General features: G+C 39.7%; 1 protein-coding gene across 4 annotated transcripts in view; it reads left to right on the top strand.

Moving 5' to 3' along the window:
• Positions 1-19,306, top strand: part of ALMS1 (ALMS1 centrosome and basal body associated protein) — a 204,113-nt gene that overhangs the window by 61,149 nt on the left and 123,658 nt on the right. For all 4 annotated transcript variants that reach the window (XM_027620974.2, XM_027620976.2, XM_027620978.2 and 1 more), the window contains 2 exons: positions 540-6,815; positions 8,057-8,190. In XM_027620974.2, coding sequence (XP_027476775.1) covers positions 540-6,815; positions 8,057-8,190 — 6,410 coding nt within the window. The remainder of the gene's footprint in view (positions 1-539; positions 6,816-8,056; positions 8,191-19,306) is intronic.

Raw genomic sequence — 19,306 nt, 5'->3', positions numbered from 1 at the left:
ATTTGGGCCATAGTGCATTGCCCTCGTGGGACTTGAGGGATAGGGGAAATCATGAAAATAAGTTGAAGATCCTTTGCTATGCCGTGGAATAAAGTATTTTGTCTCTGATTGAGGAGTCGCATGTCTTTTAATGGCATACAAGACACAATAACAGGCTAACATATTAGGTATAACTAGGTCTGAAAATAAAGCCCAGACGGGATAGCATTTTCCCATCATGTTAAAAATTCTTTAAAAATCCAAATTTTAATAAAGATCCACATAATATATCAAATGGATATGCTGCTATTTTTAAACATTATTGTTGAATATTTAAATTATGTCTGCATTAGTTTGCTGTTGTAAATGGCTTTATAATTAATATCTTTGTAAATATTTGTCTCCTTTGATGACTATCAAACTATTTCCTTAGGATTCCTTACTGGAAGTGTAAAGGTCAAAGGAAGGAAAGCTTGCTTTATTTCTTTTATGCGTAAAAGAAATATTTCTTAATTAAAAAACATATAATAATATTAGTATTAATAAATCTGTTTTTCTAGGAGGTACTTCTAAAGGAGGCATAGCTGAAGTTATTCAGTCCAGCTTGAAACCAGGCATCACTGCTACTCCTGGAGATTCAGATACTGGATCTCATTTATTCTTATGTCCTCAGTTGGCTTCAAGGTCTCCTCAAGAGAATACTGTTGGTCAACATACTGATACCCACAACCAATGGGCATCGGTAGATAGTGATATAAGTGAAGAGACTCTAAAAGTTTCACCTGTTAGTGAACTAGCTGACCAGAAGACTGGGATATCAACAGTACCCTCTAGTTTCTACTCACAAAGAGGGAAGCCCAATATTTTCTACCCACAGGCCTTGCCAGATGGTCATCTAACTGAAGAGGCTCTAAAAGTTTCACCTGTTCCTGGTCCTACTGTCCAGAAGAGTGGCATACCTACAGTCCTTCCAAGTTCCTGCTCCTGTGGAGAGAAGCATAATATCTTCTGCCAACAGACCCTGCCAGACAGTCATCTAACTGAAGAGGCTCTAAAAGTTTCAGCTGTTCCTGGTTCTGCTGACCAGAAGACTAGCATACCTACAGTCCTTCCAAGTTCCTACTCATGTGGAGAGACGCGTGTTATTTTCCACCCTCAGGCCTTACCACACAGTCATCTAACTGAAGAGGCTCTAAAAGTTTCAGCTGTTCCTGGTCCTCCTGTCCAGAAGAGCGGCATACCTACAGTCCTTCCAAGTTCCTGCTCCTGTGGAGAGAAGCATAATATCTTCTACCAACAGACCCTGCCAGGCAGTCATCTAACTGAAGAGGCTCTAAAAGTTTCAGCTGTTCCTGGTTCTGCTGACCAGAGGACTAGCATATCTACAGTCCTTCCAAGTTCCTACTCATGTGGAGAGAAGCATAGTATCTTCTACCCACAGGCCTTGCCAGACAGTCATCTAACTGAAGAGACTCTGAAAATTTCAGCTGTTCCTGTAGCTACTGACCAGAGGACTGAGAAAACAATAGTACCTTCTACTTCCTATTCACAAAGAGAGAAGCACATTATTTTCTCCCAGCAGCATTTGTCAGATGGTCATCTAACTAAACAGGTTCTGAAAGTTTCATTTGTTCCTGAACCAGCTGATCAGAACACTGGGATACCTACATTATCTTCACATTCCTACTCACTTGGAGAAAAGCCCAGTATCTTTTACCAACAGGTCTTGCCAGATAGACATTTAATTGAACAGACTCAGAAAGTTGCAGCTCTTCCTGGACCAGCTGATCAGAAGACTAGGATACCTGCAGTATCCTCTACTTCTTACTCACATAGAGAGAGGCCCCATATTTTCTATCAACAAACATTTCCAGAAAGTTGTCTAACTGAACAGGCTCGGAAATGTTCTGCACCTGAATCCACTGAGCAGAAGACTGGGATACCAACGGTGACCTCTACTTCCTCCTCACATAGAGAGAAGTCCAGTATTTTCTGCCAAGAGGAGTTGCTAGATAGTCATCTAACTGAACAGGCTCAGAAAGTTCCAGCTGTTCCTGGACCAGCTGACCAGGATACTGGGATACCAATAGTGCCCTCTAGGCCCTACTCTCTTAGAGAGAAGCCCAATATTTTCTATCAGCAGGTCTCACCAGATAGTCATCTATCTGAAGAGACTCTGAAAGTTTCAGTTGCTTCTGGACCAGCTGAAAAAAAGAGTGGGTTACTATCAGAAGCTTCTAATTTCTACTCACATAGAGAGAAGCACAATATTTTCTACCAACAGGAGTTGCCAGACAGTTCTCTAATTGAACAGGCTCAGAAAGTTTCACCTGTTCCTGAACCTACTGACCAGAATACCAAAATATCAACAGTAACTTCTACTTCTTACCCAGATATAGAAAAGCCCTTTATTTCCTACCCACAGGGCTTGCCAGAGAGACATCTACCTGAAGAAGCTCTAAAAGTTACAGCTGTTTCTGAACCAGCTGACCAGAAGATTGGAATACCAGTAGTTCCCTCTACTTCCTCCTCACATAGAGAGAAACCCATTATTTTCTCCCCTCAGGACTTGACAGACACTCATCTCACTGAAGAGGCTCTGAAAGCTTCAGCCACATCTGGATCAGCTGACTGGAAGACTGGAATATCAACAGTATCCTCTCCTTCCTACTCACCTAGAGAGAAGCCCATTATTTTTTCCCCTCAGGCCTTGCCAGGCAGTCATTTACTTGAAGAGGCTCTGAAAGTTTCAGCTGACCAGAAGACTGGGTTGCCATCAGATCCTTCTAGTTCCTACTCACATAGAGAGAAGCCCATTACTTTCTACCCAGAGGGTTTGACAGACAGCCAGGTACCTCAGGAGGCTCTGAAAGTTCCAGCTGTTTCTGGACCAACTGACCAGAAGACTGAGTTGCCACCAGAACCTTCTAGTTCCTACTCATCTAGAGAGAAGCCCATTATTTTTCCCCCTCAGGCCTTGCCAGGCAGTCATTTACTTGGAGAGGCTCTGAAAGTTTCAGCTGTTCCTGAATCAGCTGACCAGAAGACTGGGTTGCCATCAGAACCTTCTAGTTCCTACTCACATAGAGAGAAACTCATTATTTTCAACCCAGAGTGTTTGACAGACGGCCAGGTACCTCAGGAGGCTCTGAAAGGTTCAACTGTTTCTGGACCAACTGACCAGAAGGCTGAGTTGTCACCAGAACCTTCTAGTTCCTACTCACCTAGAGAGAAGCCCATTATTTTTCCCCCTCAGGCCTTGCCAGGCAGTCATTTACTTGAAGAAGCTCTGAAAATTCCAGCTATTCCTGGATCAGCTGACCAGAAGACTGGGTTGCCATCAGAACCTTCTAGTTCCTACTCACATAGAGAGAAGCCCATTATATTCTACCCAGAGGGTTTGACAGATGGCCAGGTACCTCAGGAGGCTCTGAAAGTTTCAGCTGTTCCTGGACCAACTGACCAGAAGAGTGGGTTGCCATCAGAACCTTCTAGTTCCTACTCATATAGGGAGAAGCCCATTATTTTCTACCCAGAGGGCTTGATAAACAGCCAGGTACCTCAGGAGGCTCTGAAAGTTTCAGCTATTCCTGGACCAACTGACCAGAAGACTAGGTTGCCATCAGAACCTTCCAGTTCCTACTCATATAGGGAGAAACCCATTATTTTCTACCCTCAGGGCTTGACAGACAGTCACGTATCTCAGGAGGCTCTGAAAGTTTCAGCGATTCCTGGACCAGCTGACCAGAAGACTGGGTTGCCATCAGAACCTTCTAGTTCCTACTCACATAGAGAGAAGCCCCTTACTTTCTACCCACAGGGCTTGACAGATGGCCAGGTGCCTCAGGAGGCTCTGAAAGTTTCAGCTGTTCCTGGACCAGCTGAACAGAAGACTGGGTTGCCATCAGAACCTTCCAGTTCCCACTCATATAGAGAGAAGCCCATTATTTTCTACTCACAGGGCTTGACAGACAGTCGGGTGCCTCAGGAGGCTCTGAAAGTTTCAGCTATTCCTGGACCAGCTGACCAGAAGACTGGATTGCCATCAGAACCTTCCAGTTCCTACTCATATAGGGAGAAGCCCCTTATTTTCTACCCTCAGGGCTTGACAGACAGTCAGGTATCTCAGGAGGCTCTGAAAGTTGCAGCTGTTCCTGGACCAGCTGCCCAGAAGACTGGATGGCCATCAGAACCTTCCAGTTCTTACTCATACAGAGAGAAGCCCATTATTTTCCACTCACAGGGCTTGACAGACAGTCGGGTGCCTCAGGAGGCTCTGAAAGTTTCAGCTATTCCTGGACCAATTGACCAGAAGATTGGGTTGCCATCAGAACCTTCTAGTTCCTACTCACACAGAGAGAAGTCTAACATTTTTTACCAACAGGAGTTATCAGACAGTCATCTAACTGAAGAGACTCTGAAAGTTTCAGCTGTTTCTGCAACAGGTGATCAGAAGACTGGGATACCTTCAAGTTCTTACTCACTTGGAGGGAAGCCCATTATTTTCTGTCAGCAGGCCTTATCGGATAGGCATCTCACTGAAGAGGCTCTGAATGTTTCAGCTTCTCCTGAACCAGCTGACCAGGAGCCTGGGATACCAACAGTACCTTCTGTTTCTTACTCTCATAGAGAGAAGCCCAGTATTTTGTACCAACAGCCCTTGTCAGACAATCAGCTGCCTGTAGAAGCTCTGAAAATTTCACCTGTTTCTGGGCCAGGTGATGAGAAGACCAGAAAACCAACAATTACCTCGGGTTCTTACTCAAATAGAGAGAAGCCCATCATTTATCAGCAAGAGTTGCCAGATCTTACTCAAGCAGCTTTAAGTGTTTTCAGGGTTCCTGGACTAGGTGACCAGAAGACTGGAATACCAGTAGTAACCTCTACTCCTTACTCACATAGAGAGAAGCCCATTATTTCTTACCAGCAGGAGTTGCCAGATCCTAATGAAGGTGCTTTAAAAGTTTTAGGGGCTCCTGGGTCAGCTGACCAGAAGACTGGGATACGATTTGGGTCTTTTGCTTCCTATTCACATAGAGAGAGCCCCATCTTTTCTTGTCAGAGGGAGTTGCCAGATATTACTGAAGAAACTCTCAAAGTTTCAGCTGTTTCTGGGCCAGGTGACCAGAAGACTGGGATACATATAATTCCCTCTAGTTCCTACTCATACAGAGAGAAGGACAGTATTTTTTACCAGCAGGAGTTGCCAGATGGTTCTGAAGAAGCTTTAAAAATTTTTGCTCTTCCTGGACCTGCTGATCAGAAGACTGAGATACCAACAGGATCTTCTAGCTCTTACTCACATAAAGAGAAACTCAAGATTTCACCTGTGATTTTACCAGATGACCAGAAGACTGAGTTACTAACAACTCCCCTTAGTTCCTACTCACAAAGAGAAAAGCCCAAAATTTCAACTGTGATTGGACCAGATAACCAGACGACTCCGTTACTGACAGTTCTTCATAATTCCTATTCTCAGAGAGTGAAGCCCTTTCAACAGGAGCTGCCAGATAGACATCATAGTGAGGATATTTTGAAAATTTCACCTGTCTCTGAACCAACTGATGTGAACTCTGGGATACCGATACCTCTTTCTAGTTCCTATTCCCACAGAGAGAAATCGAATATTTTCTACCCACAGGAATTGCCAGACAAACATCTAGCTGAAGATGCACTGAAGGTTTCAACAATTCCTGTACCAGCTGACCAGAAAAGTCTGTTACCAACAGTTCCTCCTAATTCCTTTTCACACAGAGAGAAACCAAATATATTCTATCAACAGAATTTTCCAGATAGACGTATAACACAAGATGCTCTGATGTTCTCAAGGGGTGTTGGGCAAGTTGATCAGATTACTGGGTTATCAACAGTTACTCCTGGTACTTATTCACATGAGAAGCAGAAACTTGTTTCAGACCATGTTCAAATGCTAATAGATAATTTGGATTCTTCTAACTCCAGTGTTATCTCAAACAGTGTACCTTTAAGTTCTCAGGCTGATGGTAGAGTTGTAATAAGTAAGCCAGAATCTTCAGGTTTTGAAGATGTTGGGTCTGAGGAAAATCAAGATACAAGCAGTGGTTCCAAAACTCTTAGAGAGATTCGGACTCTTTTAATGGAGGCAGAAAATATAGCACTGAAACGATGCAATTTTCCTGCTCCCCTGGTCCCTTTCAGAGATGTTAGTGATATTTCATTTATACAATCTAAGAAGATGGTTTGCTTCAAAGAACCCCTCACAGCTGATGAATCTAATGGTGATTTGCCTCAAAGACAGCCATTTACAGAGGAAAGCCCAAGCAACAAGTGCATACAGAAGGATATTAGCACACAGACAAATCTGAAATGCCAGAGAGGCATTGAGAATTGGGAGTTTATTAGTTCAACTACAGTTAGAAGTCCTCTACAGGAAGCAGAAAGCAAAGCCAGAGTGACAGTAGACGAAACCCTTCGGCAATATAGAGCAGACAAATCTGTAATGAGATCTGAACCTGAAGGGTATAGTGGAACCACTGGGAATAAAATTGTTATACCTATGATGACTATCATTAAAAGTGATTCAAGTAGTGATGCCAGTTCCTGCTCATGGGACAGTAATTCATTGGAGTCAGTTTCTGATGTTCTTCTAAACCTCATTCCATATGCTTCACCCAAGACAAGCTTGACAGATAGTAGAGAAGAAGAAGCTGTGTTGGAGAGTGATGATGCTGGTGGTAGCAGTGTAGATTCACTGGCTGCACATGTCAGAAACCTTCTGAAATGTGAATCCTCATTGAATCATGCTAAACAAATTCTCAGAAATGCAGAGGAAGAGGAATGTCGAGTACGAGCACGAGGTAGGAACTGATAATTTGTTATAAAGGTCGGTCAAGCTTATAAACATTATACTTTAATAATTTGTTTAAAGTTAAGTGTTTGGAGTCTAAATTTATTGTCTTGTAGGGCTGTTAGAATGATTACATTTTCCACCATAATCCAGAGTAAGTCCATTTAACCAATAACGTAACTAAGTCACAGTATTAATAGTGCTAGTTTAAGTTTAGGGTCTTAGGTAGGTTCTAAAGCCTGAAGGAGAATAAGGAGATGGCTTGGGTTTTCATATTCCTAAAGTTCTCCTGTTTCCTTAATCCTCCTAGGATAGTATTCTATTTTGGAGGGAGAAAAAAAAAAATGAAAACAATTTGCTCTGCTCTAAATCACACTGTATCATAAAACTATATATACATTTCCCATTTTCTAATAAAATTCTTAGAGCATATTTTAGACATTAGAAAAAAGTATTTCACACTAAAACTTGGGTTAGAGCTTTGAAAGAGGATGTTTACTAATCCCATTAATCTCTAATAGTAGAATGCCATTAAAAAAGAAAAAAAAATTAAGACAAAATGGGGAATATGTTAGCAACTTATAAACAATTCAGGCCTCCCTGATTTGTTTATAAGTTTTCCCTTGAGAAAACTTACCTTTTATCACTTATGCATATTCTGATTCCAGAAAACTCCAAGTTTTATTGATTATTATTAAATATCAGCTCTCCTGGAAGCGACAGTAACTGTAGCAGGAACTAATAGGGGAGGCAAAGGGACCATCCTGATTGGAAGGAAGATTAAGATAAAAATAATTGAAAATTGGGGCACGTGGGTGGCTCAGTCGGTTAAGCTGCTGCCTTTGGCTCGGGTCATGATCCCAGGGTCATGGGATCGAGCCCCACATCAGGCTCCCTGCTCAGCGGGGAGCCTGCTTCTCCCTCTCCCTCTGCCTGCTGCTCTTCCTACTTGTGCTCTCTCTGTCAAATAAATAAATAAAAATCTTTAAAAAAAATTGAAAATCATAGTTAAAGTGGCCGTTTTGGAGAAATACCTGTAGAATGTAGTTTTTAAAAATCACACTTTTCAGTGAAATGATTGCTCTTAAGAACTTATAATAGTTTATCATATAATTGAGAACACATATTTTTTGCTAAGTATTGTGGTAGCATTTAGCTGGATATATTGATGGTTTTCTGTGCTCTTATAATCACTGAAAATTACCATTTTTGCATTGCATTATCTCACGTGTTTTTATGTTTTCTTTTCAGCCTGGAATCTGAAATTTAATCTGGCTCATGAATGTGGCTACTCCATTTCAGAATTAAATGAAGATGACAGGAGAAAAGTAGAAGAGATCAAAGCAAAGTTGTTTGGTCATGAGAGAACAACTGACTTGTCCAAGGTATAAAAGAAACCTAGAAATGAAGAGAGAAAATGTGAAAGAAAGGGCAGTAGAGTTTGTATCTCTTTAGTTGGGCATCGATGACACGAGCTGAGTCATTGATAGTCTTCAGATAAAGTGTTAAGAGTCTTATTTCTTCAAAGTTAGTATTTAAGGATTAGATTCAGTAGGTTTTGATTAATTCCAAACTCATCTATTGAAAAAAAATTATCTCCTTAGGAAAATAAGAATAGATTTGCTTTGTCATTTGACTTCCTATCCTGACATGTATTGATTTTCTCTTGCTGTTCAGTATAGTTTTGAATTCTTTAATAGATGGAATCAACATGGTATATATTTTGAGAATTACATTTTTCACACAGAGTTGGGTTTTTGAGATTCTTCTGTGTAGATGTATATAGTTTTAGTTTATTCATTTTTAGTACTGTAAGTATTCTAGTGTGAGAATATATGATAGTTTGTCCATTCTCTTGTGGATAGGGCATTTGGTCTGCTTTCATGAATGGGTACGGTAATGGGGCGCCTGGGTGGCTCAGTCGTTAGGCGTCTGCCTTCGGCTCAGGTCATGATCCCAGGGTCCTGGGATCAAGCCCCACATCGGGCTCCCTACTCAGCAGGAAGCCTGCTTCTCCCTTTCCTACTCCTGCTGCTTCGGTTCCCTCTCTCGCTGTGTCTCTCTCTGTCAAATAAACAAATAAAATCTTTAAAAAAAACAAAACAACAACAACAACAAAAAAAAACAGTGTCTGTACCATTTTTTATTTCTACCAACAGTGATTCAGAGTTCCTATTTCTCCACGTCCTTTTCAGCATTTGGTATTGTTAGTGTTCTGGATTTTGGCCATTGTCATAGGTGTGGAGTGAGTCTTGTTGTTTTGTTTTACTTTTTAAATTTTTTTAATTTATAGATTTTATTTACTTATTTATTTGAGAGAGAGAGAGTGCATAAGCAGGGGGAGGGGCAGAGCGGAGGGGAGAAGAACAAAGAGACTCGTGCTGAGCGTGGAACCTGACATGGGGCTTGATCTCATGACCCTGAGATCATGACCCTGAGATCACACCTGAGCCGAAACCAAGAGTAGGATGCTCAACTGACTGAATCACCCAGGTGCCTAGGAGTTTCATTTTAATTTGCATTTCCCTGATGACATATGATGTGGAATATCCTTTCATATGCTTATTTTCCAGCTGTATGTCTTCTTTGGTGAAATGTCTATTAATGTCTTTGGCCCATTTCTAAATTGGGTTGATTTTTATTGATTCTTTAGAGTTCTTTGTATATCTTAGATAATAGTCCTTTATCAGGTGTCTCTTTTGCAAATATTTTCTTCCAATCTGTGACTTGTCTTTTCATTCTGGACATTGTCTGTCACAGTACAGAAGTTTTAATTATAATGAGTTTAACTTATCACTTACTCTTTCAAGGATTGTACCTTTGAGGTTATATCTAAAAAGTAATCATTGTATCCAAGGTCATTGAGGTTTTCTCCTTTGTTATATTCTAGGCTTTGCATTTTACATTTAGGTCTATGATCCATTTTGAGTTAATTTTTGTGAGGAGTTTTAAATTGGTGTCTAGATTCATTTTTTTGCATGTGGATGGTCAGTTCCAACACCATTTGTAGGAAAGACTGTCTTTGCTCCATGCCTTTGTCCCTTTGTCAAAGGGACAGATCAGTTGACTGTATTTACATGGATCTATTTCTTGGGTTTGTTCTGTTCTTCGATCTGTTTGTTTATTCTTTGACCAGTACCACACTGTCTTAATTACGGTAGCTTAATTGTAAATCTTTTAGTGTCAGTCCTCCCAACTTGTTCTTCTTCAGTATTGTGTTGGGTATTCTGAGTCTTTAACTTTCCCATATAAACTTTGGAAACAGTATGTCAGTATACACAAAAAAACTTGCTGGGATTATGATTAAGATTGCAGTGAATCTATAGGTCAGGTTAAGAGGAACAGTGTCAAGTTGGGAGGTCTTGAGAACACTGATTCTTTCTATCCATAAACATGGAATATCTCCATTTATTTGATTCTTTGACTTTTTTTTTTTTAAGATTTTACTTATTTATTTGACAGAGACACAGCAAGAGAGGGAACACAAGCAGGGGGAGTGGGAGAGGGAGAAGCAGGCTTCCCACTGAGCAGGGAGCCCAATGTGGGGCTCAATCCCAGGGTCCTGGGATCATGACCTGAGCCGAAGGCAGATGGTTAACGACTGAGCCACCCAGGAGCCCCTCTTTGACTTCTTTTATCAGGATTTTACAGTTTTCTTCATAGAGAGCTTATAGATATTTTGTTAGGTTTAATATAACCATTTCATTTTTTGGGGTGCTAATATAAATGGTATTGTGTTTTTTGTTTCGAGCTCCACTTATTCATTGCTGGTATATAAGAAAGCAATTGACTTTTGTATATTAACTTGTATCCTGCCATTTGCTATAATCGCTTATTAGTTCCAGGAGTTTGTTAATTCTTTTAGATTTTCTGCGTAGATGATCATATCATCTACAAACAAAGACAGTTTTTTTTCTTCCTTCTCAATCTGTGTACCTTTATTTCCTTTAGTTGTTTTATCACATTAGCTAGAAATTCCACTTTGATGTTGGAAAGGAGTGGTGAGATGGGATATCGTTAACTTGTTCCTGGTCTTTGTGGGAAAGCTTCTAGTTTCTTACCATGAAGTATGAGGTTAGCTGGAGGTTTTCTGCCAATACTCTTTATCATGTTGAGGAAGTTTCCTTCTACTCCTAGTTTACTGATAGTTTTTTTTTTTATCATGAATAGGTGTTGGATTTTGTTAAATTATTTTTCTGCATCTAATAAAAAATGGTCATTTTTCTTTTTTTAGCCTGTTGATGTGATCATATTAATTGATTTTTGAATGATAATCCCACTTGGTCATGGTGTATAATTATTTTTATACTATGTTGTATTTGATTTGGTAATATTTTTTTGAGGATTTTTGCATCTATTTATGAGAGATACTGGTCTGTGTTTTGTTTTTTGTTTTTTTCTTTTTTTCTTGTAATGTCTTTGTCTGGTTGTGGTATTCATAGAATGGATTAGGAAGTGTTTCTTCTGCTTCTGTCCTCTGAAAGAGATTGTAAGGAATTCGTATAATTTTTTCTTTAAATGTTTGGTAGAATTCACCACTGAAGCCAGCTGGGCCTAGCATTTTCCCTTTTGAAAGATTATTGATTCAATTTCTTTAATAAATAGATGCCTATTCAGAATGTCTGTTCCTTTTTGTGTGAGTTTTGGCACATTGTGTCTTTCAAGAAATTCATCCATTCCATCTAGGTTATCAAATTTGTGATCATATGGTTGTTCATTCTATTCCTTTATTATCCTTTTAATGTCCATGGGATTTGTAGTGATGTCACCTCTTTCCTTTTTGGTATTAGTAATTTGTGTCTTCTTTCTTTTTTACTTTCTGGCTAGAGGCTTATTGATTTTATTGGTCTTTAAAAGAAACAGCTTTTTTGTTTTGTTCATTTTTCTGTTTTTTCTGTTTGCAATATCACTGATTTCTGCTCTAAATCTTATACTTTTTCTGTTTGCTTTGGACTTAATTTGCTATTCTTTTTCTAGTTACGTAATGTAGAAACTTGGGTTATTGATTTTAGATGTTACTTCTTTTCTAATATATACATTTAATGCTAAAAATTTCCTCTGTGCCATGTTTTCCCTGCATCCCACATGTTTTCATAAGTTGTGTTTTCATTTTAAGTTAATGTTTTTAAATATTAGGTTAATTTGTTTTTAAATTTTTCTTGAGATTTATTCTTTGATCCATGCTTTATTTAGAAGTGCCTTGTTTAATCTCCATGTATTTAGGGATTTTCTTGTTATCTTGCTTTGATTTCTAGTTTAATTTCATTGTGGCCTAAGAGCAGACATTATGTGATTTTTATTCTTTTAAATTTGTTAAGGTGTGTTTGATGGCTCAGAATGTGACCTGTCTTAGTGAATATTCCATGGGAGCTTTTAAGAAATTGTGTATTCTATTGTTTTGGGCTGAAGTAGTCTATAGTTGATTTATGGTGTTGTTGAGTTATGTCCTTACTGATTTACTGCCTAATAGATAAGTTCATTCTGATGAGGATGTTGAAGGCTCCATCTATAATAATGGATTCATCTATTTCTCCTTGTAGTTTTATTAGTTTTTGCTTCATGTAGGTTAACACTCTTTTGTTAGGCACATATACGTTATGAATCATTATGTCTCAGAGAATTGACCCCTTTATCATTATGTAATGGCCTTCTTTATCCCTGATAACTTTCTTCGCTTTGAAGTCTGTTTGGTTTGAAATTAATACAGTATTCCTACTTTCTTTTGATTAGTTTTAGAATGGTATATTTTTTTCCATACATCTACTTTTTTTTTTTTTTTAAAGATTTTATTTGTTTCTTCGTTAGAGAGAGAGAGAGCACAAGCAGGGGGGAGTGGCAGGGAGAGGGAGAATCAGGCTCTCCCTGAGCAGAGAGCCCGATGCGGGGCTTTGACCTAAGCCAAAGGCAGATGCTTAATTGACTGAGCCACCCAGGTGCCCCATCCATCTATTTACTTTTAATCTATATGTGTCTTTATACTTAAAGTGGCTTCCTTGGGATGCCTGGGTGGCTCAGTTGGTTAAGCGTCTGGTTTCAGCTCAGGTCATGATCCCAGGGTCCTATGATCGAGTCCTGCATTGGGCTCCTGGCTCAGTGGGAGCCTGCTCCTCCCTCTGCCTGCTGCTCCCCTGCTTGTGTTCCCTCTCTTTCTCTGATAAATAAATAAAATCTTTAAAAAAAATAAAGTGGCTTCTTGGGGCACCTGGGTGGCTCAGTCTGTTAAGCGTCCAACTCTTAATATTGGCTCAAGTCATGATCTCAGGGTTGTGAGATTGAGCCCCACATGGGACTCCGTGCTGGGTATGGAGCCTGCTTAAGATTCTCTCTCCCTCTCTTCATCTGACCTTCCCTCAACCCGTCTCTCTCTTAAAAATTTAAATAAATAAAGTGGCTTTCTTTCTTTCTTTCTTTCTTTCTTTTTTTGGGGGAGTTGTTTTTCCATTTATTAGATAACCCTGGGCCTGTTCACTTGAAATCTCCTTTCTAGTGATATAGACACACATATGCATATCCATCCATACATAAACATATGCATATGTGTGTACATGTGTGTATGTATATATATTATAAATTTCACCTCCTTTATTGAGTTTGTTCAGCAGAGGGGGTAAAATTGAAAATTCACTCTAGGCTAAAAGCCAATAAACAAAAGTAGTACTTTTGTTTGAGGCTCTGGTGTTGGATTCTTGGCTCCATCAAAAACTCATTTTTAAGTCTTAGAAATGTTACCTAACCTTTATCTTGTTCTTAGATTCAACATCTATAAAATGGAAATGTTAATGACATCTACCTTCTAAGATTTTGCTAAGTATTAAGTCAAATTATGCACATAAAATGATTAGCAGTTCTGTATATAACACATAGTAACACTCCCAAAATTATTTACTGTTGTTACTATTCTCATTGAAAAGCTCAGTGAGATAGGAACTATTGTCCCACTTACTAAAATGATATTTTAACTTTATCTTCAAGCTTTGTTATGTCACCACTACTCCTAATCATGGACTGAATATTTAATTATAAATGTTATTTTATTTTTATTTTTTATAAGTGTAATTTTATTTAAATTCAGTTAATTAACATATAATGTATTATTTGTTTCAGGGGTACAGGTCTGTGATTCATCAGTCTTATATAATACCCAGTCCTCATTACAACACATGCCCTCCCCAATGTCCATCACCCAGTTACCCCATCCCTATAACCCCCTCCCTTCCAGCAACCCTCAGTTTCCTATGATTAAGAGTCTCTTATTGTTTGTCTCCCTCTCTGGTTTCATCTTGTTTTATTTTTTTCCTTTCTTCCCTATGATCCTCTGTTTTGTTTCTAAATTCCACATATGAGTGAGATCATATGATAATTGTCTTTCTGTTATTGACTTATTTCGCTTAGCATAATACCCTCTAGTTTCATCCACGTCATTGCAAATAAAGTGGCTTTCTCATAAATAGCATGTAGTTAGATCTTGTTTTTGATTCACTCTGACAATCTTTGTCTTTTAATTAGTGTACTTAGATAATTGATTTTCAAAGTGATTATCAGTGGTATAGCTGGAGTAATATCTACCATATTCACTACTGTTTTTTATTTTTTGCCCTTGTTCTTCATTCCAATTTTTGTCTCCCACTTTGTTTCTTTGTCTTTTGTGTTTTATTATTTATTTATTTTTAAAGATTTTATTTATTTATTTGAGAGAGAGAGAATGAGAGATAGAGAGCACGAAAGGGAAGAGGGTCAGAGGGAGAAGCAGACTCCCTGCTGAGCAGGGAGCCCGGTGTGGGACTCGATCCCGGGACTCCGGGATCATGACCTGAGCCGAAGGCAGTCGCTTAACCAACTGAGCCACTCAGGCACCCTGTCTTTTGTGTTTTAATTAAGCATTTTATATCATTATATTTTCTCTCATTTCTTAGCATATCAGTTACACTTAAAAAAATTTTTTTTGAACTTTTTTTAGTGGTTGCCCTAGAATTTGTAGAATATTCACAACTAATCCAAGTTTATTTTCAAATAACACTATACCACTTCAGGTAGTGTGAGTACCTTCTACAGTTGATCCTTTTTTTGTTTTTTTAAAGATTTTATTTATTTGAGAGAGAGAGAATGAGAGATAGAGAGCACAAGAGGGAAGAGGGTCAGAGGGAGAAGCAGACCTCCTGCTGAGCAGGGAGCCCGATGTGGGACTCGATCCTGGGACTCCAGGATCATGACCTGAGCCGAAGGCAGTCACTTAACCATCTGAGCCACCCAGGCACCCTACAGTTGAGGGGAACCAACTCCCCACACAGTTGAAATTCTGCATATAACTTCTGACTCTCTCAAAGCTACTAATAGCCTGTGCTAACTGATTATGATAACATAATCAGTTAACGTATTTTGTACATTATGTATATTATATACTACATTTTTATAAAAAACATCTAGAGAAAAGAAAAATGTTACCATCATAAGGAAGAGAAAATACATTTACAGTACTGTATTTATCAAAAAAATAAGTGTTTAAGTGGATTCATGCTGTTCAAACCTCTGTTGTTCAAGGGTCAACTGTAATCCTGATTTCTTCCTCCCGTCCCTTGTATCATTGCTGTCATTCATTCATACACATATATACACACACACAAGCAATAGTTTGAACAAATTATTATCTATTAGATCAATTAAAAATAAGAAGAAAGTGTGTGTGTGGTTTTTCTTTTAAGCATCACTTATTCCTTCTTTGATGTTCTTCCTTTTATGTAGATCCGAGTTTCTGACTCTATTTTTCTTTTCTCTAAAGTCCTTCTGCTAACATCTGTTGCATGGCAAATCTACTGGCAACAAATTCCCTCAATTTTTGTCTCTGTTTGGGAAGCCTTCATTTCTCCTTCAGTTTCAAGGATAATTTCATAGGCTAGAGAATTCCAAATTTGTATTTTTATTTTCCTCTGCACTTCAAATATTTCATTCTGTTCTTCTCTTGTTTGCATAGGTTCTGAGGAGAAATTGGATGCAATTCTTTGTTCCTCTGTAGATAAGGCGTTTTTACCCTGTTACTTCCTTCAGTATTTTTTCTTTCTTTATTTTTTTTTAAGATTTTATTTATTTGTCAGAGAGAGAGGGAGAGATAGAGCACAAACGGGGAGTGGCAGGCAGAGGGAGAAGCAGACTCCTCGCTGAGCAAGGAGCCTGATGTGGGACTTGATCCCAGGACTCTGGAATCGTGACCTGAGCCGAAGGCAGGTGCTTAACCAACTGAACCACCTAGATGTCTCTCTATTTTTTTTCTTTATGTTTGATTTTCTGTACTTTGAAAATGTTATGCCTAAGTGTAATTTTGGGGGGCATTTATCCTGCTTTGTGTTTTGTGAACTTCCTGGATCTGTGGTGTCTGACATTAATTTGTGGGAAATTTTTAGTCATTTTTTAAGATGTTTTATTTATTTATTTGTCAGAGAGAGAGCGAGCACACATGGGTGGGGGAAGGGGAGAGGGCGGCAGGCAGAGGGAGAAGCAGGCTTTCCACTGAGCAAGGAGCCTGATGCAGGACTCAGGTCCCACAACCCTGGGATCATGACCTGAGCTGAAGGCAGATGCTTAAACAACTGAGCCACCCAGGCGTTCCTAGTCATTGTTATTTCAAATATTTCTTCCATTCCTTTCTTTCTTCTCTTTTTGGTATTTCCATTGCTCATATGTTACACCTGTTGTAGTTGTCCCAGAGTCCTTTGATGTCCTGTTCTTTTGTTTGTTTTTCCAGTCTTTGTTCTCTTCACTTTTCAGTTTGGGAGGTTTTTGTTGAGATACCTTTATGCTCAAGATTCTTTCTTTAGCCATGTCTGGTCTAGTAATAAGCCCATCAAAGGCATTCTTCATTTCTATTGAAGTTTTAATCTCTAGCATTTCTTTTTCATTCTTTCTTAGGATTTCCATCTCCTTGCTTATACTGTCCTTGTACCTGCTGTTCATTTTATCCATCAGAGCTCTTAGCATATTTATCATCGTTTTAAGTTTCTCATCTCTTCATATCAGCATCTTGACATGTCTAGTTTTGATGCTGTCTCTTTTCAACTAGTTTTTTTGCTTTGTAGTATCCTATGTAGTATTCTATGTAGTACCCTATGAGGCCTGTAGCTGGTATATTACCTTATGACTATGCAGATTTTAGCCCACTGAATAAGGAGACATTAGCTATGCTCACAGGACTGGCAGATCAGTTCCTCAGCATCCAAACTCCCACTTTGGGGGAGTGAAAACCCCACGATCATTTTGAGTGAAGATGCAGTTTCAGTATACTCACACAGTGGAAGTTAGGTTACAACATTTATTACTTATAGATCCCAGAAGCAGAGGTAGTGGTGGGTAGGATGGGTCTGAGTAGGGGCAAGGGGCACTCAGTGAGCTGAGGGAAAGGCAGTCCTCTCCCAGGTCATGAGCAAGCAGAAGATAGAGAATAGGGTAGCAAACACCTATTACCTATAAGGTGGTTGGGCAGAGGTCACTAACTTTTCATAATCTTAACTCTAAGTAGTTGTTTTAAAAGCTGCCTGAGGGAAACAAAGTGGAGACTTCTGGCGGGGAATCCTAAGCTCAGGTCCTTATCAAACTGTCCAGATTGTGAGTGTGAGCAGGGTTGTCATACTGTAAAATGCCTAGGCAGCAACTCAAAATAGCTTTTTTCTCATCACAATTGACCCTGTGATGCCTAGGCATTAGTCTTTAGGGAAAACCATGGGCACTGTCCAGATGGTGGAGATGTTAAAAGCCACTGGCAGGGTTTTGGTCACCTAGCTCATGAAACATTTAAGCAAAGCAAAAATGCCAGTGAACAATATCAATAGAGAAATGGTAGTTTAAAATCCTGTCTGTAACCATCCCTCCATTTGTCGGGGTCCAGCCAAGAAAATAAAGCCCATGGATAAGGTTAAGGTAAGTATCTAATTAAAAACTTGGGTAAGATTATGGAATATTTGTACCTCTTAGGCCACCTTTTGTAAATTTGTCTAAATTTGTTCAGAATTACTAATATATATATGCAGCAGGTGATGCACTCCACAGTGTGTATACCTTCTTCCTTGACCAATAAGGAATCTAAAGCACTTATCCAAAACTAGCTGCACTAAAGAATCATGTTATTGTATAAAGTCTATGCTTTGGGGTAGCAGTCCAGTGTATTCAGCCAGGGTGGCTGACAGGTTAATGTTTGCCTTAATAATTTGTTGTTGTGTGCCTAGTGTGGTGGTGTTCCCGCCAGGAATAGTAGCAGACCTATTTTCAACATAATGAGGATGAATTCTGAATGCTTTTGACATGAGGGAACAGAAAGACAGACTGGGGTTCCTGTTTATTAGATTGTAAGGGTCATGCCAGGGTACTGAAGTACATTAGTATGAACAGACAGGACTCCCTGGGGACCAGCAAGGAGGCAAATGTGTTGGAATTTGAGGAAGAAGTGCATATATCGAGAACCATGTATGTGTGATGGCCCCAGGGCACTGGACTCATAGTGAACACTTTTATTGTGGAAGCCAGAGTAAGCTGGAGTTCCCCTGGGTGACTAAGCTGCAAGGCTCAAGACCGTGGGGTTTGTGTTCTTTGGGGCAAGGTATATGTTATATTCATTTTTGTGGTGTTGGTGCCTGTGTAGATATGGGGAATTACAAAGAGCATGTGGGGTCTCCTGCCAGGTGCCATGTACTGTACTGCAAAGTGTCACGCATGGGAGCAGTTGAACACCATAGAGAGTGGTCAGGCAAACTGCAGAGATGTGTGGGATGCCTTTTGTTGGGCAAAGGAGGGCAGGCTAGGCTAAGCCTTTGCTGAGTTCATTAACATTCCCAGCAATTACAGTAGGTCAAAAAAGGAGCCCTGGTTCCTGCCCATGGGATAGAAATAGACTATTGGAGAGCTTGAATGGGAGAATTGTGGAAAGCTGAGGGGTGACAGTTGGAAAGGGTCTCCTTGGGGTTGTGAGGGAGGTGACCCTACGGCTGTAGTCCTGTGAGAGTGTTTGGGGGGGTGCTCTGGTGGCAGCATCCACAGCCAGAGAGGAGTTCTTTGAGCAGAAATTAAATTTACTAACCCCCAGTAAGAAGCATGGGCCAATTTAATGGGTATGGTGAGGGCAAGCAACTAAGTGAAGTGTTTAAAGGAGCCTCTGTAAGTTTATGAGACTTGACAGATACCTTGGCCTTTCAAAGCTCAAAAGTGCAATGGAGACCAGCCTGGCAGTCCTAGACTGCTTCACACTCCAGCAGCAAGCATTGTAGTAAGCAAGGGGGCCTTGAGGTAAACACATAATTTAACTTGACAAAATACCACTCAAGGGGGGTCATCTTCCCAGTTGTCATCTCTGCTATTGTGGAAGGTTTTGGAGGCAGCATTTGGGATGAAGTTTTGTCCCATGCCATCATGGGCTGGGGTATTGTCATCTCCAGTGTTGTTGCAGTGAGAGAGCCATCCCAGAGGAGGGTGGTTCTTCCAGGTATCCACCCAGGAGGGGAACTGATGGGCCCAGGAGCCTAA

Source organism: Zalophus californianus, chromosome 8 (genome assembly GCF_009762305.2).
Source record: "Zalophus californianus isolate mZalCal1 chromosome 8, mZalCal1.pri.v2, whole genome shotgun sequence".
Taxonomy (NCBI): domain Eukaryota; kingdom Metazoa; phylum Chordata; class Mammalia; order Carnivora; family Otariidae; genus Zalophus; species Zalophus californianus.
Note: the sequence above shows the minus strand (reverse complement) of the source record. Positions and strands in the feature narration are given on the sequence as shown.